General features: G+C 47.1%; 1 protein-coding gene across 2 annotated transcripts in view; it reads left to right on the forward strand.

Moving 5' to 3' along the window:
- EIF3D (eukaryotic translation initiation factor 3 subunit D) overlaps nt 1-24,057 on the forward strand; it is a 102,710-nt gene that overhangs the window by 20,073 nt on the left and 58,580 nt on the right. Inside the window, exons 2-8 of one of the 2 annotated variants that reach the window (XM_078684161.1) lie at nt 397-530; nt 1,201-1,246; nt 1,524-1,660; nt 1,983-2,068; nt 3,622-3,694; nt 7,403-7,518; nt 17,167-17,299. In XM_078684161.1, coding sequence (XP_078540287.1) covers nt 405-530; nt 1,201-1,246; nt 1,524-1,660; nt 1,983-2,068; nt 3,622-3,694; nt 7,403-7,518; nt 17,167-17,299 — 717 coding nt within the window. In that variant the 5' untranslated portion in view covers nt 397-404. The remainder of the gene's footprint in view (nt 1-396; nt 531-1,200; nt 1,247-1,523; nt 1,661-1,982; nt 2,069-3,621; nt 3,695-7,402; nt 7,519-17,166; nt 17,300-24,057) is intronic. The other variant, XM_078684162.1, reaches the window with a different exon arrangement.

Here is a 24,057-nt window from a genome sequence, read left to right on the forward strand (position 1 = left end):
TCAGCTGTGAAAAGTGGCAAAATTAATTTGAAACAATAAAATGACTGGATGATCCTGAAATTTATAATGCTGCATCATTCAGTGCCCTTAAAAATGTATTTGGTAGAACTTGAAACTCTCCTCTGTCAACACGGTAGAAAACGTTGTGTCTTGAATGTCCATCATCTGGGCTTGGTGTACCAAAAAATGGAATTTCTTCTAAGATGCCATAGTGTAGCGTGCCGAGATGAGATGGTGGCATGTTTTGTTTTCTCATCTATTTGAACGCTTTTTGTGTTCTTCTTTATGTAGCCCTTAATGCTAACTATCCAGGTCTTGGAAGGTGTGCTGTTCCCTACCTGTTTAACCATCTGTGATACATTATGGTATTCATGCTTTTCTCATTCTCTATCCCAGGCTTTACCATGATGGCTAAATTTGTTGCCCCGGTAATCCAGGACAACCTGTCTGGATGGGGTCCCTGTGCAGTGCCCGATCAGTTTAAGGACATGCCATATCAACCCTTCAGCAAAGGAGATCGACTTGGCAAGGTAAGGATTTTCCCCAATTGAGTTAGAAATAATGTGGGGGCATTTAGCCAACAGCCCTTCCATATCAAGCTGTTTTAAGCACAGTTTGTGTCTTCTAGCCTTGGAGTCACTGATCAGCTTCTGGCTCTGACACTTTAATGCAGCAGCTTGAATGCTATGACACGTTGTTCACTTCAGACATATCACTGTCTGTTTTGTGCAGCTTACACTTGCTTGTTGTGTTTTTCTGTATATTGGCTATGGCTTTGATGAATAGCAAAGATTGCATAGTCTTGTGACACAAATTCACCCTTCTTTAGCAATGTATCGAAAAACTATAAGCTACATCTGTAGGTCCTTAAGTGTATTGTCAAGACCCACCATTACTTGGTGAATGTGTTTTGAGGGAGGCAGTGGCGTTTTGTAGTTCACTGTCTTGTAACTGTAGACTGTACTCCAGATCATGCATTATTCCAGACCTGCTGCAAAACTCACTTGTGGCTGCTTTTCATTGTGGAATTTGAATCTATAATTGTTATGGCTTTTAAGAGATACCAATGCCACACTGCTCAGGTTTCTTGGACAGGCATGGGAGTTTGAGGATGGAGAGGAGTTCTAGATGACAATAAGTTGGCTTGTATTTGTGCTTGCCCTTTTTCTAATATGTTTCCCCCCCCTCTGCCTTTCTAAGGTCGCTGACTGGACGGGAGCCACATACCAGGACAAACGATACACCAGTAAGTGCTGTAGCACTGGAGCCTATCTACCCATATGACTCTCCCACTCTTACCACTTAACCATTCTCACCTTGCTTCCATGTGCACTTCATACGGAGTCCCAGGCACCCATACTTCCAGACACACTCCTTATTCCTCAACCTTTTTTGTCTCGATTCCCTGAATCTGTTTTTCTTCTAGGAGCTTCATTTTGTGGGAGAACCCTGTTATCAAAAATACTGCTTCTTCAAGATTTGGTCATCTCCCCCTTACGTTGAGCTGTTCTCTCTTTGTACAGATAAATACTCTTCTCAGTTTGGTGGTGGCAGTCAGTATGCATACTTCCACGAGGAGGATGAGGGCAGCTTCCAGCTGGTAGACACCACCAAGATGCAGAAGACTGCCTACCAGAGGAACCGTATGCGCTTCGCACAGGTGATTCAGTCTTGGGCCCCTCTGGTTAGATCTGCTGCTTATAGGGCCTGTTAGCATTGATGGACCACCCAAAGGCAGAGCTGGGGTTTTCCAGTGGCATTTGAGTTCATACCGTATGAAGGTTGGAGTTCTGGGCAAGGGTGTACTGGGATCCACTGTACTTTCACAGTAATTGGAATGCTGCTTTGTGGATTTACAGACCAGGGATCTAGAAGTATATTGATTGTGGAGTCCCTGGTGCTGAATCTAAGAACCTACCATCTTAGCAGAGTCTGGCTGGGTGTCAGTGCCTTTATCTTGTACGATTCTTTTCCATCATCAGAGAAACCTTCGGAGGGACAAGGACCGTAGAAATCAGCTACAGTTCAACATGCAGACGTTGCCTAAAAGTGCCAAGCAGAAGGAAAGGTGGGTGGCGCTATCATTCGCATCTTTCTGCATGATCATCTGATCTTGCCCACTTAATGTTGTGTGTCCCCTTTATAGTGCGGCACCCTGTTATGTTAAAACACGTTTCCTCTTTTTTGTGTGGCTTCAACTGTGATGCCACGAAGACGACCGCCCTGTGCAGCAGTTTTACTTGCTGGCTTGTTATATGCGAAAACCTTTCATTTACCTGCTTTGTCATCTTCTACAACTTGTATTGTCTGTCTTGCGTTGGCATCCTTTATTCCCTTCACATGTCACCTTTATTCTGTGTGCATTTGTTTGTGGTCAACTAAAGCATTTGTAGTTTTCCATATACTGCTGTTCAGTGTTAATACGGTTCAGTGACTGTAAAGTGGGTGGGATATCCATGATGTTCATGAATTTTGTTAAATCTAGTAACTCCTGAGGAATGCAGCAAATCTTAAGTATTGGTGAAGGTTTTGATGAAACTCTATTTTGTGGGTTAAAAGCTGTGTTTGGCCAATCCAAAATAAAAAAACTTTCTTCCATAGATTTTATATGCTTCACAGGATGGCCAGTGCTTTAAATGAAGTCCAGGGTGATTTCTTTCAACAGAGGTTAGATCCCGCTTTAGTGGCTTAAGGCCTTCGTATCCTGTCCAGGTAGCTAGAGGATGGGGAGCATGATTCTATGCAGTTTGAGTGATTAATTTCTTCCTGCGCGAGCTCATAGGACATTGACAGCATCGTCTTTGTTGACTTGAATGTCTTGGATAGGTTGGTTATAAAATAAAGGATCTCTTTTCCCATGTGCTGATGTGAGGGTGTGGATTTGTAGATTCACTATGCATTTTTGTTGTGATTTAGTGATGCTAAATATTATGAGTGAATAATGGTAGTAGCCACTTTCTTACCTTTTCCTTATATGTGCACAGGCACTTATTTCTTTGTTATTAATGTCACCTTTAGGTTTGTATTCCTTCTGTGGTGTTTAACCCTGTGCAGCGTGGTCTCTGGGTTTTGCATATGACCATATTTTGCAAGACTACTGTATGGCACTAACAAGAATCCAATGCCTCCGGGCGGTCCACCTTATTATATAATGCACTGCTAAAATAGCAGGGTCTGAGCCCATGAGTAAAATCAGCTGACTTTACTAAAAGAGGTGAAGAGTGATAAGGATGGAAGAATGGGCCGGTAGGTTTGTGTGCACACACATTATTTGACCATAAATTGCATCACTCCTAAGGTGGTCCTAAGCGACGTGTACTTCCTATTCCTTTTCTATGTGGGGGAAAAAACAAGACTGAAAGTCAGTAAGCTTTTTGCGATCCCGTTACATAAGAAAGTGTACCTTGAAGTGTCAGCAAGCTTGAAGAATCTCAGTCAGCCCTTTTACTCCGTTTTACAAGCTTTTCACTCCTTTCTAAGAATTTGCGATCTTCAGTGTGTGTTTGAGAGAGATCCAATCATAAAAACTTGCTGTAGCCTTACCCTCCCCCTTTGATATCTTGTCACCTTTCCATTTTCCCATGTAGAAACCATTGTGACTGCTGTTATTTCTAATTTCAGGGATCGTTTGCGACTCCAGAAAAAGTTCCAGAAGCAGTTTGGCGTACGTCAGAAGTGGGATCAGAGGTCCCAGGTAATGTCGTGCTATGCTCAATCCTCTTTCTTCCTGTGTGCTGTTGTAGAAATAAGGTCTAAAGTAGGCATCCAAAGCTCCCCTGTGTATCAATTAAGAGTACATGTTCAAGGAAATCTCTGTAAGTGATAGTTATAAGGAATAGTCCTCCTCTAATGTTTTAATCTCCGTGAACCCAGATATTTCCCAGCCACTGGTTCTTTCTGCTTACTGTTTCACAGTTTGAGCCAAAGTAGGGTGCCTGAGTTTTGCATAGATCACATCTAGCAATCATGTATACAGTTGCTCATGGTTTGGATTTCTGAGGTTCGGATAAAATAGGTGTTCAACTGTGCTTCCCTTTACCTAAAACCAGCTTCGTACTGTGAGAATATTTTTGAGGAAGACCATGTGGGCATCCTTTATCTTCCAATCCATTGGTAATTATACAATACTGTGCAGTTTTTTTTTAATAGTTTACTTCTGGTCTTTCTTCTTTGTTTTGTATTTGAGCTTTTAAATGAATGGCAACATTATTTATTGTGTAATAGATCTGTCAACGAGTAAACAGATTTAAAAAAACAAATGCAGTAATCCTATTTAAAATGGGGGCATATAAATCCTCGATAACAAATCGTGAAGAGCTAAAATAAGTGTAAACAGCAGATTTATGCTTGAAGTTTTGGTGAATACAGTATGAAAAGCATAGATTATACAACCTATGTCAACACAATAGAGACAAATAGAGAAGCACGTCTGTTTGCCTTAGTTACAGAATTAATTTAAACAGGCTAAGCTCTCCGTTCATTTTGAGTAGGACAAAACAGATTAACTATCAGGCATTTAATCAGCAGACCTGTTTTTATGTGCTGCGAAAGTGCACAAAATACACATCTGAGTGTCACATTAAAGGTTCCCTCATGATCATGAGGATCCTAAGGCATTATTTATGTATATGCTCCAAGGTAGTCTTTTGGCTTAGGAAAAACGACCACGTAACTTCTGAAGGGACAGAAAAGAGGTGCCTAAAATAAGTTGTGTGCCCCCTCAATCCCTTTCTGCTATCATACATGAACCATATTTTGTCTTCATTCCACTCCCTTGTCACTTACGCAATAGGCAGGTGAATTTCTGGGGGAACAGTGTTTTTGATTTGGGTCTCCAGTGAGGACAGACGTACGTACGTACCCCTTCTCTTCTGGTGGGGAGGAGGTGACGGTCATTCTCATTAACACGTTAACTGCTTAGGCCCTGTTCTCAGAATTTGGCTTCTTCACAATGGGAGATAAAGAAAATTAAAGAGCGAAGAGAAGCCTATTTGTACAATGGGTGAAATACTGGAATGCAACGCATTTTGTTGCTGATTTTTTGTGTCTGAACTGTTGTAACTTGCTTTGCACATGTTGGAAAAATAATTGTTCGAGAAGGTCTGCAAGAGGATGTTCATATGTTTAAAGGTCTCATGTTCATTCTGAGAATGGAGTGGATGGCTTTTTCTGAGCCCCAGAAATTCTGATTCCAGGTGAAGGAGTACCATGAGAAAGTTTCAGAGTGAAACGCTTTGTGCACTTCTTGTTCTGTCCCCAAAGCTTGTATAACACATTGGTTGGGTGTAAAGTCAGTATTGGGGTTCGAGGCTTAAACATGTTGTTAGCTGGTATGATGTCTTCACGTTAGAAAGATCAGTGGGCATTCATCTGTAATATTTAAAACTTGAAACCTTTGGTTGGAAGCCAATGGTGTGCCGTTTGTTCAGGTGAGATGTAATCCGCATGTTTCATGATTCCTACATAATTTTGTACTCTGAAGAGCGTGACCACCATCGTAGTAGATAAGTCTCCGTAGAATCTATTGTCGTAATCAGTAATGGAGAGGAACATTGCTATAACCCCAGTGATCTGCTGATGCAGTAGCAGCAGAAACTGATTTCATGTTGGACTGAAGTGGTAGAAGGCATTTTTTAAAGTGTTGTTAGCCAGGAATCAAGTGATAAGATTGCATTCACGGTGTCACTCACTGAAATGACTGAGAACAAGCCAGTGGATGGCCCAAAGACTGCTTGATTTGGAATGTCAGAGGTGTTGGATTGCACATATTGTAGATATTCGTGGGGAGACAATACTGGATTTTTTTTTTAATTCACTGGTGACAACGGTCAGGTGACAAGATTTAATTTATTTCTGCTGTGTTGGTGCCGTCGTACAAGAGCACTGAATAACTGCTCCTGAATCCTCAAGCTGGTCAGAGCTAGTCTAGGAGTCATTTGTAATTAAATGCCGCTGAGAGGAATTGGTGCAAATTCTCATACAGTGCAATGAGTAGGTACTACCTGATGATCTTGCTCCCTAATAATAATTACAGTGGTCTCCATCTTTCTTCACGGTCATGGCCTGAACTGAGTGGCTAGGGAGGTCGGTCAGTTCCAATGGACTGAGTTAGGTGTTAATCATCATGTATAGAATCTTTACCTATCACTGAAGTCTAGAGGTTGGTATGTAGTTGAAGAGCTTCTGGTTCTGTGTTAAGACTATTTAAGCAGTGGGATTATTAGTTAACATTAAAGTTGTGTGGAGGACATCCCCAATTTTTGGAGTTTTATGTTGATGAACCTTGTGATGAGGTTCATGAGCATGTTTATGCAGCCAAAATAAATATGGCATTACCGGATTCAGAGTAGATGTCTTTGGTTTTGGCACATACGTAAATCCTGGTTTCCTCAATCCCCAGAAGAGCTGTGTATTTATGAAATGATGAAATGATTACGCTCTTGTATAGTGCACGACTACCCGTAGGCATCTCGGCGCTTGCTTAGGGAACCCGTCCTGGTATTCCCCTGTGAGATACCCCGGCAGGGTGTCCACAAGGTGAAAGCCAGGCATCCCGCCGCGAGGGGCCGTAGTGGAGATTAAGCAAGCTATTGCCCAGAGTCGCAGAGTGTGACCCCGTGAGTTGAGTAGGCACCGGAACGAGAATTATCAAGTCCGTGGAATTTTTGAGCCCGAGACCCGCCGAGGCGGGGAAACGAACCCTGGTCCACGGCTGATCTCAGCTTCCAGGTCTGCCGCCTCTAACCACTGAGCCACGCTTCTCCAATATTTAGAAAATGTTGCCGAACAATGAGCCACTGCTATCCAAGTAGGGTTTTGTAGCGGTAGTGGAAGTGTTGGAATGGTGTGCATGGATGCGAAATTCAAAGGCTATCTGAACATAGCAAGGCGAGTGATATGTTCTCTTTACTCTAGGTACAGTAAGCAGTGTTCAAAAGGCTGGCTACTTAGTCACTTAAAAGGTTTTGCTCTCATCTTTTCCATCCCGAAGTTCATTTAACAAATGCTTAATCACAGAAACCACTATGAAAATCTGTGTGGAATAAAATTATCATGTTTGGAATTTTACACAACAAAATATTTGGGAATGCGCATCACATTATGAATGTCCGATGGATATTAACATTTTCACATAATTGTAAATTCACCCCATTCCTTTACTTGTTCTCTTGGTAAATATGTTGCTTCTGTTTTGTCTCCAAACATCATACCTTCTCAACAGGGTTTTCCCTTCTGTTCCTAGGCTGTTGAGTGATTCCTCATGGTTTTGGCATTCGCTCCCCTCACTTTCCCCCTTCCCCCTAATGAGGTGTTCCTCTTAGATTCCCCTTATTTGCCTCCTCCATTTTGCTGTGTGTTCTTTTACTTGCGATGTCTCATCTTGCTCTTGTCTTGATCCTAGCAGAAGCCCCGAGACTCCTCAGTGGAAGTGCGCAGTGACTGGGAGGTGAAGGAGGAAATGGACTTCCCTCGGCTGATGAAAATGAGATACGTTGAGGTTTCAGAGCCGCAGGACATGTAAGTTTATACTGCGGTGACGAGGGTAGGTGGGTGGAAAGTCCCCAGGCCTTCTCCACAGCTCTCTCAGCCAGGACTCACTTACTCCATGAAACCAAAATATTTCACTCATCACGGGTTGACCTATGGCCTTTTTTAACATTTTATTGCAATTTCAAAACTTTTCCACCCTATCCTCAGGCAATTAAGATTTCAAGCACAGTTGAGGCCCTATACTTGCTGTGAAGTATAGCTATTGTTGCATGTTACACCATAAGTGGAGTTACAAAGAGCTCTGTATCTTCCTTTTAGGCTGTAAATCCCATCTTTGGTCTTTTCTAAATAGTAGGCAACAACCCTCCTTGAGTGTCCCCCAAAGGAATAGAACATATTGGTTGTCCAAGTAAAACTGGCTGAAACTGGGTCACTTGCACAACAATGGGATCCCGGGGAAAAGATGAATCTTTTTAGGTCGCTTGGCCCGCCTGTTACTTACCATTAATCGTAATCATTATTACTCTTCCTAACTGCTTTCTAATTCGGCAGCGTGTTTAGTTCCTGCATCACTTCCGTTGTTTGTGTGGCCCATGGATTAAGTACAAATTGATTTCTCTTAATTAGCAATTTTATGAATTGCTTTTTTCCTGCAATATCGGAATCCTGTGATGCCTGCAATTGTAAGAATCCTGCTGCAAAAAAACGAAAGAAGTGGCCTCCCAAGTAGGGATTGTTTATTTTTCTGGCTTGTTTGTATTATGAAAACCCTGCCTTGCCACACAAGAGTGAGTAAAGTAAGCAAGTACGACATGGAGATATGTTCTTCTTTAGATCTCTGCTCTAGACGACGCGTTTGCAGTGTCTTGAATAGAGACATGCTGTATCTACATTGTGGGCTTGGGCTTGCAGCCCACCCATAGGGTTCCCATTTGCTGGTACCATTGTCGCTCCTTTATTCGTTATGTTATGTGCACACTCTTTTATAGCGCACGGCTACCCATGCGGGTGTCCCGGCGCTTTTGCAAAGAGATCAGAGACCAGTATATCCGTACAGCAACTCATAGGTGGTCATAGCGATCATGCAGAAAAGAGCCACGTCTTCAGCTCCTTTCTAAAGGTAAAAAGACTGTTGGCTTTCCGCAAAGAGATCGGGAGCCCATTCCAATGGAGGGCCGCTAAATAGCGAAAGGACCGACCACCCATCCGGGCACGTTTAATAGAAGGGACCACAATCGTGGCAGATGAAGCCGATCGCAGCATCCTTCTTGGAACATAAAAGGCCAATCTCTTCTTGATGTACACAGGGCCTACAGAATGCAGGGCCTTAAAAGCCAAAGTCAGAGTTTTAAAAATAACTCTTTTAGAGATAGGGAGCCAATGTAACTCCTTAAGCAAACTAGAAGCTCTGGCTCTGCGTGGGAGGCCAAAGATAGCCCTTGCAGCAGAATTCTGGACTATCTGCAATCTTGCCAGCAAGTATTTCGGCAGACCCACATACAGGGCATTAGCATAATCAAAACGTGATCCAACTAATGCCTGGACTACAATTTTCTTGTATTGCAGTGATAGCATCGGTAAGAATTTTCTGAGCATCCTCAGGATGCTGAAGCATTTCCCTGATCGTGCATTGATCTGGGATCTAAAGGACAAGTCGACGTCACAGATCACACCAAGATTTTTGGCCTGCAATGATACCGTCTCGGGAGGAAACCTGTCCTGAGGCCACCAGGATTTCCAGCATGGGTCAGGAACACAACCAAAAAATAGCAACTCAGACTTGTCTGAGTTGCATTTTAGGCTATGTCGTTGGAACCACGCAAAAACGGAACCAAGGCAGTCCCTGATTTTTGCCCCATCAAACGCCTCTCCCTTCCTGCACGTGAACAGGAGCTGGGTGTCGTCAGCGTAGGATATGACCTGGGCACCAAAAGCCTCCGCCACCGCCGCCAGAGGGGCCATATAGATATTAAAAAGGATGGGGCTCAGAATGGATCCTTGAGGAACCCCCACCCCTAGCGGCGGCATTTCAGCGGAGAACGGTGGTGCCCAGATCACCTGTCGGCGGTCCGAAAGAAAAGATCTAAACCAGTCCAACACCGTCCCACGAAACCCGATCTCCTGGAGTCTTAAAAGGAGACCGTCATGTGGGACGGTGTCGAAAGCCGCCGACAGATCCAGCATGACTAATACAGCCTTACCCCCTAGATCAAGCGTCTCCCCATTTGTCAAGGGCATGGATTCATCATGCCTCTTCCGGTGTTTAGCCCTACCCAAGAACACCCCCCCCCTCCCCCCCCCCCCCCCCCCCCAACTACTTCTAAACATACGCAGTAGCAAATTTCATCTATTGTTTTGGGACTACTTTTTCATTTTTTTTTTTTTTATAGCTGTTTGGCCCCATGCCACGTTAGGAGCACCAGTGTTTTTTTTTATGACAGACGCACAGTTTTCAAAATCTCGTGCACTGCCTGGCTCATGTTTACCACTGCTTCCTCCTCCTTTGGTAGGGACCTGCAAACTCCAGCGCTGCTACCTCCCACCGTCCCAGCACTGCTCTGCTTGCTGCAGCTCATCCTGGGCTGCTGCTCGGTGACATTCTGCCTGTTGGGTTCACCCCCCCCCCCCCCCCATTACTTAAACTGTTCAGTTATAATTATTTTTAAAAAAGTGAGGGGTTGGGAGTCCCTCTCTTAAAAAATAAAATTACGCATATATTTCGCTTACCTTCAATATACTTACCTTGCGTTGTAAAGGTATATTCATGGTGAAGTCATGCGTGGTTAAGGCATGCGTTTTAACGTCCTACAGCTCTCAGCAGTAGCTTACAGTCATCTTCCCACAACCACTTTAGCCCTCATGTGACTGGAGACACTTTATAATTTCAACAGTGTTTTTGTCTAAACAGCCAGTGCTCACTGAAGTGTCATTAATGAGCACTTGGCATGTATTTAGATAGGAATCCATTGGTTTAAACCTAAATTACAACTCATAAATATGAATAACTCTGTTGCCCAAAAAATGAGATGATGCAAAAAATGCAATACTGTGCTGCAACATTCCTGAATGCATGCTGCAATATCCTGGAGGGTATGATTAGTGTCTGTCTGCTACAATTGAGGCACTATTTGTGTTTTTTATTTTTTATAAAAAGTGCGGACCCGAAGGTATTGGAGCAATTTTATATCTCTCACATGGATCCGGTAGTGCGGGGCTTTACCATGCGGATGTCCAGAGTGGAACCCAGTGTTCCTTAATTTAATCACCACTTTGTCTCCTTAAGAAGAAAAACTCTGGACGCTCCAAGATGCTGGATTCTGTTTAATAAACAAAATCTAGCATCTTGGAGTGTCCAGAGTTTTTCTTCTTAAGGAGAGAAAGTGGTGATTATATATTACTTTTAGTGGCAGAGTTCCGGGACCTTAGCAGTTGTGTAAGGATTACTCCTTGTGTGTGCATGTATTTTTCCTTCTCTCCATGCCACTAACCTTTAGCCGTGCTGAACAGCAGCCCCACCGGTTTACCACATGGCAGAGATAAGGCCTGTTGGTTTTGCAAATGCTTGTTTAATGGCAACAGTCCCAAAAATGAGTGTCCTGGTAGAAACACTGAACAGTCTAAGGCCTCCTGCAAAGTAGAGCGAAAATACAACAAAAGATAACATTTTCAACACTAATCCTTTATGAGTTCCGGATTGGTGTGCTACTCGCCAGAAAAGCGCTTCAACATCCATCAGGGGTAACAAGTGCTATATGAATGCAAACCTTTCTTCCTCTTTTATCCCTCGTCTATCCTGCTCACTCCAAATAACTGACTAATATCCACCACTGAAATTACTTTCATATTTCACCATCTTAATTTACCACTAGTCCTTTATGGGCTTCCTGAAGAGCATGTTTCAACACCCCATCAGGGGTAACAAGCGCTATATTAAAAAAAATACCTTTTTAGGTCTCGTCGAACCAATGCGTAAGCATTGTACGGCGAGATTATAGTAAGAGGCTTTCAAAAGTCTACCCACTGCGGATTAGGTGCAGTTTATGTGAGCCAGGCGCGTGCACATCACCAGCCACATCGCACACCATTTGTCTGAGCTTCGGCATCAGACTTCAAAGGAATGCGCTCACCCGACACAGCAATGCTGAGAGTTGGTTTTCTTTGTAATTTAATGACATACTTGAGACCATTTCAGAGAGGCGCATCTGGTAGAAATTATCCCGATCGCAACTCCAGTGTGACTTCAACATTTTTTTTCACAAACCTTTACTTTGTCGGGGTTTGTTTTCTCTTTCCCATGGCAGGGAGGTGCATCTGGTAGCTATTTATTTATTTTTACCACTGGTCGCTGCTTGTTCTGAACAGCTGCTCTTCGCTCTCTCTTGGGCTGCAGCTGCTCCCTCCTCCCTTCTGCTTGTTGGGCTCTTTTCTTCGGGGAGCTTGCATGGCACTGCTGATCCCCCTCCCCTTGTCGGGCTTTGTTTTCACTTTCTTATCACAGGGACGTGCATCTGTTGACAATCTCCCCAATCATCCCGACATCTGAGGAAATACAGTGTGACTTTTCATTGTATTACTTTTCCCTTTACCGGGTTTGGGATTTTTTTTCTACATTTCTTCCGTCGGTGTTTACTGTATATTTACGCTTCTTTCCTATACACTTACTGTCACAGAACACCGAGCACATTTTACATTATTGCTGTGACATAGGCACTAACTGCAGTTGGTTTTTACTCTGTATTTACGCTTCTTCACTCTGTAAATTGCTTTTGCAATTATGTATTTGCCATGCACAAAATGTTACATTGTTAAATAGTATACTAAAAGATTGTGCGTCATCTTTGGCACAAACCTGCTGTGTTTCCGATACCAAACACATTTTGCGACCTCAAATGCTGTTTATCACTTTAGCGCCTAATAAATATCTTCTTTCATCTACATATCACCACATAAGTTAAAGCACATCACATAAAGAATACAGGCTTAGTGCTTTAAGTAGTTAAGTTAAGTCTGGACCAGCAGTCCTTAAAAGCAGGTCCCGAGACATGTCCGTTTTGGGCTCTCCATTTTTACCCTCAGGGTGACAAAAAATAAATAAAACTTAACTCTGCACTACTGGTTTTTGATGTAAGTTAAATAAGAATTCATTTTCTCTTTTGATGTAGTCCAAACTTGAAGCGTTTTTAGTGCAAACATGATGTTGAGCCCAAGTGAGGCTCGAACCTACTTTTTCTTCTCCAAAGGCGGCAGCTTTAGCCTTATGCGCGAAGTGAGAGCTTATGTAGGCACTTCAGAAATGCTTGCGGATCACACACAGTTCATGTGCGACGGGCGCGCGCTCACCGTTTGGCAGCCTGTGGCCACTGAAAGCGCTTTGATCTATATCACTCCCCTCTCCCACTTGCTCCTGCTCAGCCTCACAAAGCGGTTGCATCTCAGCCACAGACTTCCTGGCTTGCACGCATTACGTTAAACATTTTACATTCACACAGAGCCTTTCCTATGCAATTTCAAAGGTTTCCTACTGCGCTGCCACACACACACGCACCCACACATCCCACTGCGCTGCCTCCCCCACACACACTGCGCTGCCTCCCCCCACACACTGCGCTGCCTCCCCCCCACACACTGCGCTGCCTCCCCCCCACACACTGCGCTGCCTCCCCCCCACACACTGCGCTGCCTCCCCCCCACACACTGCGCTGCCTCCCCCCCACACACTGCGCTGCCTCCCCCCCACACACTGCGCTGCCTCCCCCCCACACACTGCGCTGCCTCCCCCCCACACACTGCGCTGCCTCCCCCCACACACTGCGCTGCCTCCCCCCACACACTGCGCTGCCTCCCCCCACACACTGCGCTGCCTCCCCCCACACACTGCGCTGCCTCCCCCCACACACTGCGCTGCCTCCCCCCACACACTGCGCTGCCTCCCCCCCACACTGCGCTGCCTCCCCCCCACACTGCGCTGCCTCCCCCCCACACTGCGCTGCCTCCCCCCCACACTGCGCTGCCTTCCCCCCACACTGCGCTGCCTTCCCCCCACACTGCGCTGCCTTCCCCCCACACTGCGCTGCCTCCCCCCCACACTGCGCTGCCTCCCCCACACTGCGCTGCCGCCCCCACACTGCGCTGCCTCCCCCCACACTGCGCTGCCTCCCCCCACACTGCGCTCCCTCCCCCCACACTGCGCTGCCTCCCCCCACACTGCGCTGCCTCCCCCCACACTGCGCTGCCTCCCCCCACACTGCGCTGCCTCCCCCCACACTGCGCTGCCTCCCCCCCACACTGCGCTGCCTCCCCCCCACACTGCGCTGCCTCCCCCCCACACTGCGCTGCCTCCCCCCCACACTGCGCTGCCTCCCCCCACACTGCGCTGCCTCCCCCACACTGCGCTGCCGCCCCCACACTGCGCTGCCGCCCCCACACTGCGCTGCCTCCCCCCACACTGCGCTGCCTCCCCCCACACTGCGCTGCCTCCCCCCACACTGCGCTGCCTCCCCCCACACTGCGCTGCCTCCCCCCACACTGCGCTGCCTCCCCCCACACTGCGCTGCCTCCCCCCCACACTGCGCTGCCTCCCCCCCACACTGCGCTGCCTCCCCCCCACACTGCGCTGCCTCCCCCCCACACTGCGCTGCCTCCCCCCCACACTGCGCTGCCTCCCCCCCACACTGCGCTGCCTCCCCCCCACACTGCGCTGCCTCCCCCCCACACTGCGCTGCCTCCCCCCCACACTGCGCTGCCTCCCCCCCACACTGCGCTGCCTCCCCCCCACACTGCGCTGCCTCCCCCCCACACTGCGCTGCCTCCCCCCCACACTGCGCTGCCTCCCCCCCACACTGCGCTGCCTCCCCCCCACACTGCGCTGCCTCCCCCCCACACTGCGCTGCCTCCCCCCCACACTGCGCTGCCTCCCCCCCACACTGCGCTGCCTCCCCCCACACTGCGCTGCCTCCCCCCACACACTGCGCTGCCTCCCCCCACACACTGCGCTGCCTCCCCCCACACACTGCGCTGCCTCCCCCCACACACTGCGCTGCCTCCCCCACACACTGCGCTGCCTCCCCCACACACTGCGCTGCCTCCCCCACACACTGCGCTGCCTCCCCCACACACTGCGCTGCCTCCCCCACACACTGCGCTGCCTCCCCCACACACTGCGCTGCCTCCCCCACACACTGCGCCCCCCACACACTGCGCCCCCCCACACACTGCGCCCCCCACACACTGCGCCGCCTCCCCCACCCACACTGCGCCGCCACCCCCACCCACACTGCGCCGCCACCCCCACCCACACTGCGCTGCCGCACACGCGCTGCCGCACGCACTCGCACACTGCGCTGCCGCACGCACTCGCACACTGCGCTGCCGCACGCACTCGCACACTGCGCTGCCGCACGCACGCACACACTGCGCTGCCGCACACACTGCGCTGCCTCACACACTGCGCTGCCTCACACACTGCGCTGCCGCACACACTCACACACTGCGCTGCCATACACACACCGTCTCACACTGCGCAGTCACACACTGCGGTGTACATACATTTTTATATATATATATATATATATATATATATATATATATATATATACACACAAACACATCTGCATAACAATATAAATACAAATATAAATGCATACATATATGCATCTTATGTACATAACGGTTTGAAAACACATAACACTCAGTGCCCTAGAATTACATGCCTCATACTTGCACTCTACTCAATGCAACATAAATACACTACATATAATCACACAGTTCCACATAATTATATGCTACATAATTATGGTGATCTCAATGCAACATGCACTCCAAATACCACTCAGTACCACATAATTACATACCACATATTTACTATACTGAATGCAACATACACTCCACACAATACCACTCAATGCAACATACTGATATAATACATAATTACGCTGCCTCAATCCAACATACACTACAAATAAAACCACTCAGTGCCACATAATTACACACCTCATGTTTACACACAACTCAATGCAACATACATACACTCCACATCATACCACACAGTGCCACATAATTACATGCTACATCATACCACTGCACTCAGTGCGCCATGCACACCAAATAACACTCAGTGCCACATAATCACATGACACATGATTATATACTACTAAATACAACACACACTCCACACAATACCACTGAGTCCAACATATTTATATGATACATAATTACACTACGCTCAATGCAACATACACTCCAAATAATACCACTCAATGCCACATTATTACATGCCATATAATTACACTCTACTGAATCTAACACACACTCCACACAATACCACTCAGTGCTACATAATTACACTTCAATCAATGCAACAGAAATGCACTCCACATAACACTCAGTGCCACATATTTACACTCTACTCAATAAAACTTAAATACACCCCTATTACCACTCAGTGCCACACCTTACCAGCCACATTATTAATCTACTCAATACAACATAAATACTATCACAATAATACCACTCGGTACCCAAAAAATGACACTCTACGTATTTACACTCTACTCTATGCAACATACATGCACTCAACATAAAGCCACACTGTACCACATAATTACACATCACAGATTTACTGTACTCTATAAAACATACATACTCTCCACATGGCTGTCACATTTGCAAAAGTTTAAGCTATTGGCATTTTAAATGCCTTTGCTATTAATTTATCTATTTTCTAAAACACATGAATTAAAAAAATTCAATTAACAATTCCAATAGCTCACACTTTCCTAATGCGAGACCTATTGCAGTGCAAATCCTTGTTTTCCTCCTCTTCTGCTATCATTCCAAATCCAAATAACTGACGAACCTATCCACCACTTAAAATGTACTTGCATATTTCACTATACTAATTCAACACTAATCCCCTATGGGTCCCGGAGTAGCGTGCTACCCGCCGAAAAAACGCTTTGACGCCTCGTCCGGGGTAGTAAGCGCTATATAAATGCAATTACAATACAATACTTGTACTGAAATCTTCATTCTTTCAAGTTCTGATTAGAAACTGCAAAGCAGGGGATTATCTACCCAGTACTTCTGGCATATAGAAACAGAATTGTAGTATAAAAGACTAGAGTGTGATGAGGACCCAGGTGCAAAGAACAGATGGCTCAAAGTTGCTGTACAGACATGAGCCAGGACATGCTTGAATAAAATGGGATTGTTTGGAAGCCACTATTAGAGAGTGGGTATGGGGTACGAGTCTTCTGCCCGAGTCCGAGAAAAAATACATCATCTTCTATATGCATCTTCTGCCACAAATGAACTGCACCCAGCAGCTGACTGCATGATTGGACCCACCCACCCACCTTTTAGCATGGCAGCAGGAACCAGACTCCCATCTAGCCATCTGAATGCTCCCTTAGCACTGAGTCTCAGTAGTGATATTGTCACTTCTAACTGTGTACAAGTCCTATAAAAGAAGCAAGTGCTGGACCTGTTAGTAGCACTTGAACACCAAAAAAACACCCCAAAAAAAAGAGAACCAAAGATGTCATTCAACATAAAGCCATAAGAGAAGAGTGTTGGGACAGATATTTGAAGGGCCTGCCTGGAGCAACAACTGGGGTGACCCTCCCTTGACTGATGGTCTCCAGTGTTGATCCTCACCTCTCTTTGTCTTTCTCTCAGTGAGTGCTGTGGTGCCCTGGAATATTATGATAAAGCCTTTGACAGAATCACCACCAGGAACGAGAAGTCATTGAAGAGCATCAAGAGAATCTTCCACACTGTGACGACAACTGATGACCCTGTTATCCGCAAGGTAAGAACGCTCTCTCAAATCTGCCATACTTAAAGTGCCGTTATTTTTTTTTTTCTAGAACCTGGTTCTCCTAATCATTATTTTCTGTGGACCCTAACTTTCATCTCGCTCTCTCTCTCCCCTTCCCTCTTCCTCCCAACCTGTTGCAACTGTTTTTATACCTAGCTTTATATCCCCTTACTTACATTGTTGTAGTCTACCAAATGCCCTGTCCCCCATTCCTTTTCCACCTCTCTAGCCCCATACACTCGGGTTGTGTTTGTCATGGGTCCTATTTTTTTCCTTCAGCTGTTTCATTGCTGTGTACCCTGGCACCCATCACTTATCAGCTGGAAATCAGCTATTCTGCACACAGCTTATTGCCTTAACTTGGACCAGCTGTTCTGGCTCAATGCAACCGTTTGAGCCACTCCTGCCATACCCTTGCTTTACATTCTTAATTGGCCTTCACTCTGAGCCAGGATATCCTGGGAAGGACTGAGTAATGTGCCACCATAGATGTTGGTCTGGGTTTCTTATCCATACTAATATTATAAAGAGAGAGCCCAAACCTTTGAGGCGGGTAATCTCAGTAACCACAGCACCAATCACAACACCCAATACAGGTTTGGAAAGGGCAGTTGCAGCAGAAGGACATAGGCTATGGAGACGGTAAAAAAAAAATTATTAAAAAATTGCAAAAAACTACATCATCCAAAAGGCCGAGGGCCAAATTAACATCAAACAGGAAATGATGTAATAATGTGACTCACTTTATTGAGACTGAGATGGAGCCAAATTGATCGTGAACAAGGGATATGCTATCCCGAAACGCGTAGATTTGTACCTGCCTGCTTGAGAAACTCCATGCTGTGAGGATTAAATAAAAAAGCACGTAAGTGAAGACAAACGCAAGTTCGTCTCGTTTTTCTCCCAGCTGGGGGAATTGGTTGTGGATTTAAATGCGGCATGGTTCTGCCGCTGGGATTTACGAACCGGCGAGAGAGCGCTGCAAATTCTGCCGACAAGGAACCGGGGGGGGGGGGTCTCTCTCTCTTTCTCTTTCTCTCTCTTTCTCTTTCTCTTTCTCTCTCTCTCTCTTTCTTTCTCTCTCTCTTTCTCTCTCTCTCTTTCTCTCTCTCTCTTTCTCTCTCTCTCTTTCTCTCTCTCTCTCTCTCTCTTTCTCTCTCTCTCTCTTTCTCTCTCTCTCTCTTTCTCTCTCTCTCTCTTTCTCTCTCTCTCTTTCTCTCTCTCTCTCTTTCTCTCTCTCTCTCTTTCTCTCTCTCTCTCTCTCTTTCTCTCTCTCTCTTTCTCTCTACAGCATAGGCTTCTACGGCCACATATACATTTAAAAGGTAAAAGAACCGTGCCAGCAAAGTAGTCCCTGCTGGGGGCGTGTGGTACGTTCCGCCCTTCATGCCATGTGACTCGTAATTGCGCCGCATCAAGGGGCACGCTGGGGCCGTGACAAACGCTGGGGGCGTGTGTCCACCCTTCATGCCATGTGAAGCGCCAATTGCGCAGCATCAAGGGGCACACTGGGGGCGTGTGCTACGTCCCGCACTTCATGCCATCTGGGTCGTACATTAATCAGATCGTCTGCTGTGGCCGTGTGCTGGGGGCGTCACAAAGGCGTTCACCTCGAAACGTGGTAACCATTCGCACGACTCCCTTGGGGGACTGCCCGTTGTCTCACACATACTGGGGGTGCCGAATGCAGTGTGTGCCTTGGCCTGGGTGCGTCTAAAAAGCACTCTGGCCGAAGAGTGTCGGTGTGGGTCATAAAAAAAATAAGAACAGCGGGAAACAATCATTCAAGACTCATACAATTCTAATTGTTAGACGAACGCCGCTGGCCCTCATGCGGGGGCACACGCGTCTGAGCGTGTCTGCTGGGACAATTACTGCAGCCTCTCATGCGTGCTGTTACTGAACTATCACATTAAACCAAATTACACGCGCCTGCTAACATCAGCCAGGGCTTTAACCGGGCTCAGGCGGCGGATCACTACACTAATTACATGCGCCTGCTAACATGAACCAGGGCTGCAGCTGGGCCTGAAGTGGGGGGGACACGCGCCTGCGAACATCAACCAGGGCTGCAGCTGGGCCTCAAGCGGGGGAACACGCGAATGACCGTATCTGAATACACACATTCTATTTCGTACCCGGACAACATCGGGACGGGCTGCTAGTATAGGTATATTTTGGTTCTTTTTACCTTGGATTCCATTCACTGTATGACATAGTTAAACCATATATATTTTTCAAATGCACTAAAGAATATGAATTGTGTAAGAAATAGTCCAGTTCAAAAGCACTAAAAATAAAGCATTATTAACCACCAAATATCTTGTTCCAAGACGTTGCAGGGATAAAGCTTCTTGTGATTAGCATTTCTGGCCTGGATCAAGAGCGTTTTGAATGCCCAGCCTGGTGGTTTTAACTAGTCTGTAACTTACTCATCTTAGGCCCCTTGGCATGAAATGCACTACATTGCATATTTGCAGGTACTGCCTATTAGTAAAACACAAAGTGTGCCTTTCAGAATTGCTATAGTGCCTGGTTCTTTACAAAAAATATTTTACTTCTTGCAGAACATTAGATAACGAGGATACCTCCCCCCCCCCCTTTTTTTTTTATTTAACCGTGTCTTCAAGGTCCACTCTTGTCATTAACGAAAACTTAAACCATGTAACACCGAATTTCAGAAGGGAAGTGTACCAGGTATATTAAAGAAAGCGCACTTCAATTAATCAATCATTGAAAAGTCAATGGATTGTTAGTAGAGTCAATGGCGAATAACTCTGGTCATCTTAGAAATCCTTCCTGATATTATGAAGCTGTTCATTGTATCTTCTGATAAATCAAATTATTCTGTAATATGCAAATGAATGCAAATCCTGCATCTATTATTTGACATGTATTTTCACAGGTTCCATAATAAGCTTTTCTTGAATTTTAAATGATCAGGCTGTGCTTCAGTCCTTTGAATGAACCGCTTTTTTCTTGAAAGGTTAACCTTGTATCAGTCACTCCATGAGATGGAGCTAACGCTCTATCCTACTGTTTTTGCATCAGCATCTCCCCCAATGCTTGCACATTTGTCACTGTAGAGCAGGGCTCACCAAACTTTTTAGTACAAGGGCGACATTGTATATTTTGAAAACATTTGCGGACCGTAAAAAAGAAAATCTGTGACTACCCACCTCCAAAGCCAATACCATTTTGTCTCTTGCCTCTTTAACTACCCAGCCCTGTGTGCCAGTAACCCTCACAACTCTTCTCATGACCCCTACCACTCTTTCCCGGTATTTACTCTCCGATTACCCCATCCATCATTCGTCCATCACCCCTTACGACTGTCCCTATCTACTGCCCCTACTCTTTCATTTGTCAGTCTTCTCAGCTCTTCCTTTGCTCTTCAGTGTGAGAAAGTGCCTCTTTCGACATGGTTATCCTCCACTGTTTGCCTTTCCTTTTCTTCAGTTCACCCCAGTCACTCTCCCCTTACCACTGCATCTTTCCCATCACCCCTACTTACCCATTTGTTATATCCACCTCCAACTACCTTTTACTACTGTCCACTTCAGCTGTCTTCCACTCTTACACTAACAGCTCTCCCATCACATTTTATCACTCCCTGTACATCTAACAATATCTCTTCCCATCCACCACTCTCACTTTTTCACATATACTGCTGCTCTTCGTCCACTTCCCTTTCATCGCTGTGATCACAAAATACATGTTAGTCACAGCGGGTGCAGGGCCAGAGGAGCTGCATACAAGCCAGCAGATACCTTGTCCTTCAGAGGCAGCAGCCCTTTGGCATTTAGGGCCAACACCAACTTCATGCAGCAGCTCCCATGCACCAACACAGTAGGTATCCCCATTAACAATGAAGCCCCATGGAAAAAAAATGTTGCAGGACCTCGGAGATCATAGTCCAGCATGGCGAAACTGCTTAACCATAAACGTGAAATACACTCCAGGCTCTTTTAATTTAAACTACAGTTTCGCTTTCTGCAGTTGCCCAAGTGCTGCCAATCTCATGAAAACCTACTAGGGTGCAGTGTTGCGTGGCCTTATGGGCAGCCTGGTTCTCAAATGGTCCAGCTTGTAAAGGCCAGTGTGTTGAATGTTTTGTTGGTCCCTTGGGCCATATCATGGCTAAGATATATAGCCCACACACTGGCCCTTTGAAGCTGGCCCCACCGACCGTGCCAGATTGCTCGAAAGGCCTGTTCATCACCGCAAGTGGGAACAACAGAGTTGAGAGGTCATGGAAACCACCAGAATGCATTGTTGGACTGACTTTTTGGGTAATCTGGCACTACCAGATGGGCCAGCTTAGAACGACCAGTGTGAGGGACGATTGTTTTTTCCCTGTGGATCGTGAGTGGGCTAAAGCAGCCACACACTGGCCCTTTCAGGCTGTTCGAAAGGTCAGTACAATCCTGAGTGGAGCTTAGCTCAGAAAAGTCAGCAGATGCTTCACTGTGCACAAATGCTTTTATTACTATTGGAGGTGGAAATGATACTTAGAAAATGTGTTGGTCTAAAGTTTAGGGAAAACCAGAATAGTAAGCTACAAAAATCAAGTTGGAGCAGGCCATTTTATAGCAAAACCTGCCAATACATCTACAATTTACAAGCCTGCAGTTAGTATTAAGTGCACTGGTAGAGCAGAAAGTAGAACATTGAGGAGCGCATGAGCAGTGTATTCAGACTCTGGGCTCTAATGGCCGAACTGGAGAAAGCACTTTCACAAATCTCTTTATTCAGTTATTTCAAAAGTAAAATACAGGGGGGGGGGGCAAGATGGCGACCTGGTAGGCAGCAGATCCTGCAGGCTCCAAATGTCGGACCCTCCCCGCGGGCCCAAAGTGCCATAAAATTCCCCCCACAAAGCACCGCTGGTGGCGGGGTAGCCAAGGGAAAACGAGGATCAGGTTTTGGCAGCATTCCCGCTGCTCGAGTGTCCTCAGAAGAGCCGTTTGAGTCGCCGCCGCCGCTGGTAGTGTCATGGCCCCCTAACGTCTGGTGCGCAGCAACTAGAGAGCCAGCAGCTGGTGGACGTGCCCCCTCTGATTCCAGGGCCCACCATACTCACCTGTGGCATACAGAGTCCCCCGCGACTTGCCCAGGGACGCCAGCCCCTGCCCGGACTGAGGGCGCGCAACCAGAGACAGCCCGAGCACAGCGGGAGAGCTGACACGCGAAAATCGAGGCCGGGGATCCGAGGCCCTGCCAGGTGTGGGTGGGTCCTGCCTCTCCCGGCGCCTTGCAGCAACATCCAACGCTCTCCTCCAGAGGCCCCCCGCTAGCGCCTGTCACCCGCGGCGCAGGCGGGTCACATCAGCAGTCCACGTAGGTCAGGGGGCAGGGGGCAGCGGCGCGGAGGAGGCCAGGCCTTGAGGTGGACATCGGCGCAATTTTGTTGTCGCGGGGATAGCACTCGGCCGCCAGGTGATGTGGAGGTGGTCCCCTGGGTATAATCAATAGACGGGTGCCCCTGCTGGCGGAGGAGGTGGCAGGGGGGATTTTCAACTAGCCACCTGATCATCATCACAGAGACTATCAGCGTGACTCTTCATCCAAGCACCATCAGTGCCCTCTATGTGCTCCACATGTGCCCCATTTGCCTGAAAGGGCTTGCCGCGCTACGATACTGACTGTCTGGCGACAATAGTGATGTGGGCCCTCAGTCCTTTCCTAGGGATTGCCCTGGCCTGCACCCTCCTCAGTCCACAGGTCTCACAGCAGCGGACCCGGAGGTGAATATCAGGCCCCCACGAGCCGGTGGCTAGCATTGGGACACTAGCACAGGCGTGGGCTACGGGGCTGGAACCACACGGGGGAGATATTGTGACAGCGACGGGGCGGACCTGTCTGGGACGACGTGGGACTATCGGAGGCTTCTTGATCTCCCGCCCTGTACTGTTCCCCGACCACCGGGAAGGAGCGGATCCTATCGTCAGCCCCAAGCAACTCCCGAGGGATCACGTCAGAAAGCAAAACCTTTGAAGCCTAGAACTATACGGGGGCGGCTGGTGCTGTCGGAGACGACGGAACATGGTCAGCACATGGAAGAAGGGAGAACGCATGCTCATCGATATGCTTCTCAAGGGGCCCACCCAAATGCGACAGAGGACCCTCTTCCCCGGGGGCGTCAAAGCACACCACTGCCGCAGGGGACGGAGAGGTACCCATAACTAGGTCTTTTCTGGAATCCCTGTTTAACTCCCTGAGGCAAGACTTCCTTACGCTGAAACAGGAAGTAGCTGGGGAGGTCCGAGAGATCAGGGAAGAGGTGGACGACTTGGGCAAGCATGTGACGGTCATAGAAGACTGGGACCAGACCAGGAGCGAGGAAATTGAACAACTTCAGCAGGAGCTCCTTCGCCTCCGGGACCAGCAAGTAGACCTCCAAGCACAGGCAGAAGATCTTGAGAACAGATCTCGCTGCAATAACATCCGAATCCGAGGCGTGCCATCTAAGGAAGCAGTGAACATCACTGCGTACCTGCAGGACCTATTTCGGGAGATCTTGGGGGAGCCCACCGATTTCGGCATTGACAGAGCGCACAGAGTAGGACTGGCGCGACGCGCACCTGAGGGTGGCAAAGAGTAGGCCGCAGACGGTCGCCTACAACGGAACTGAAGCCAGACCCAGCCCCCAGCCACTATAGCGCAAGAACGTCCAGGAGGTGTCCAGAGACACGTCGGCGACAGATTGATCTATTTGAGTGATGGTGGTTCCTTAGCACTGCTACAGC

The sequence above is a fragment of the Lissotriton helveticus genome, chromosome 1_1 (assembly GCF_964261635.1).
Source record: "Lissotriton helveticus chromosome 1_1, aLisHel1.1, whole genome shotgun sequence".
Lineage (NCBI taxonomy): Eukaryota > Metazoa > Chordata > Amphibia > Caudata > Salamandridae > Lissotriton > Lissotriton helveticus.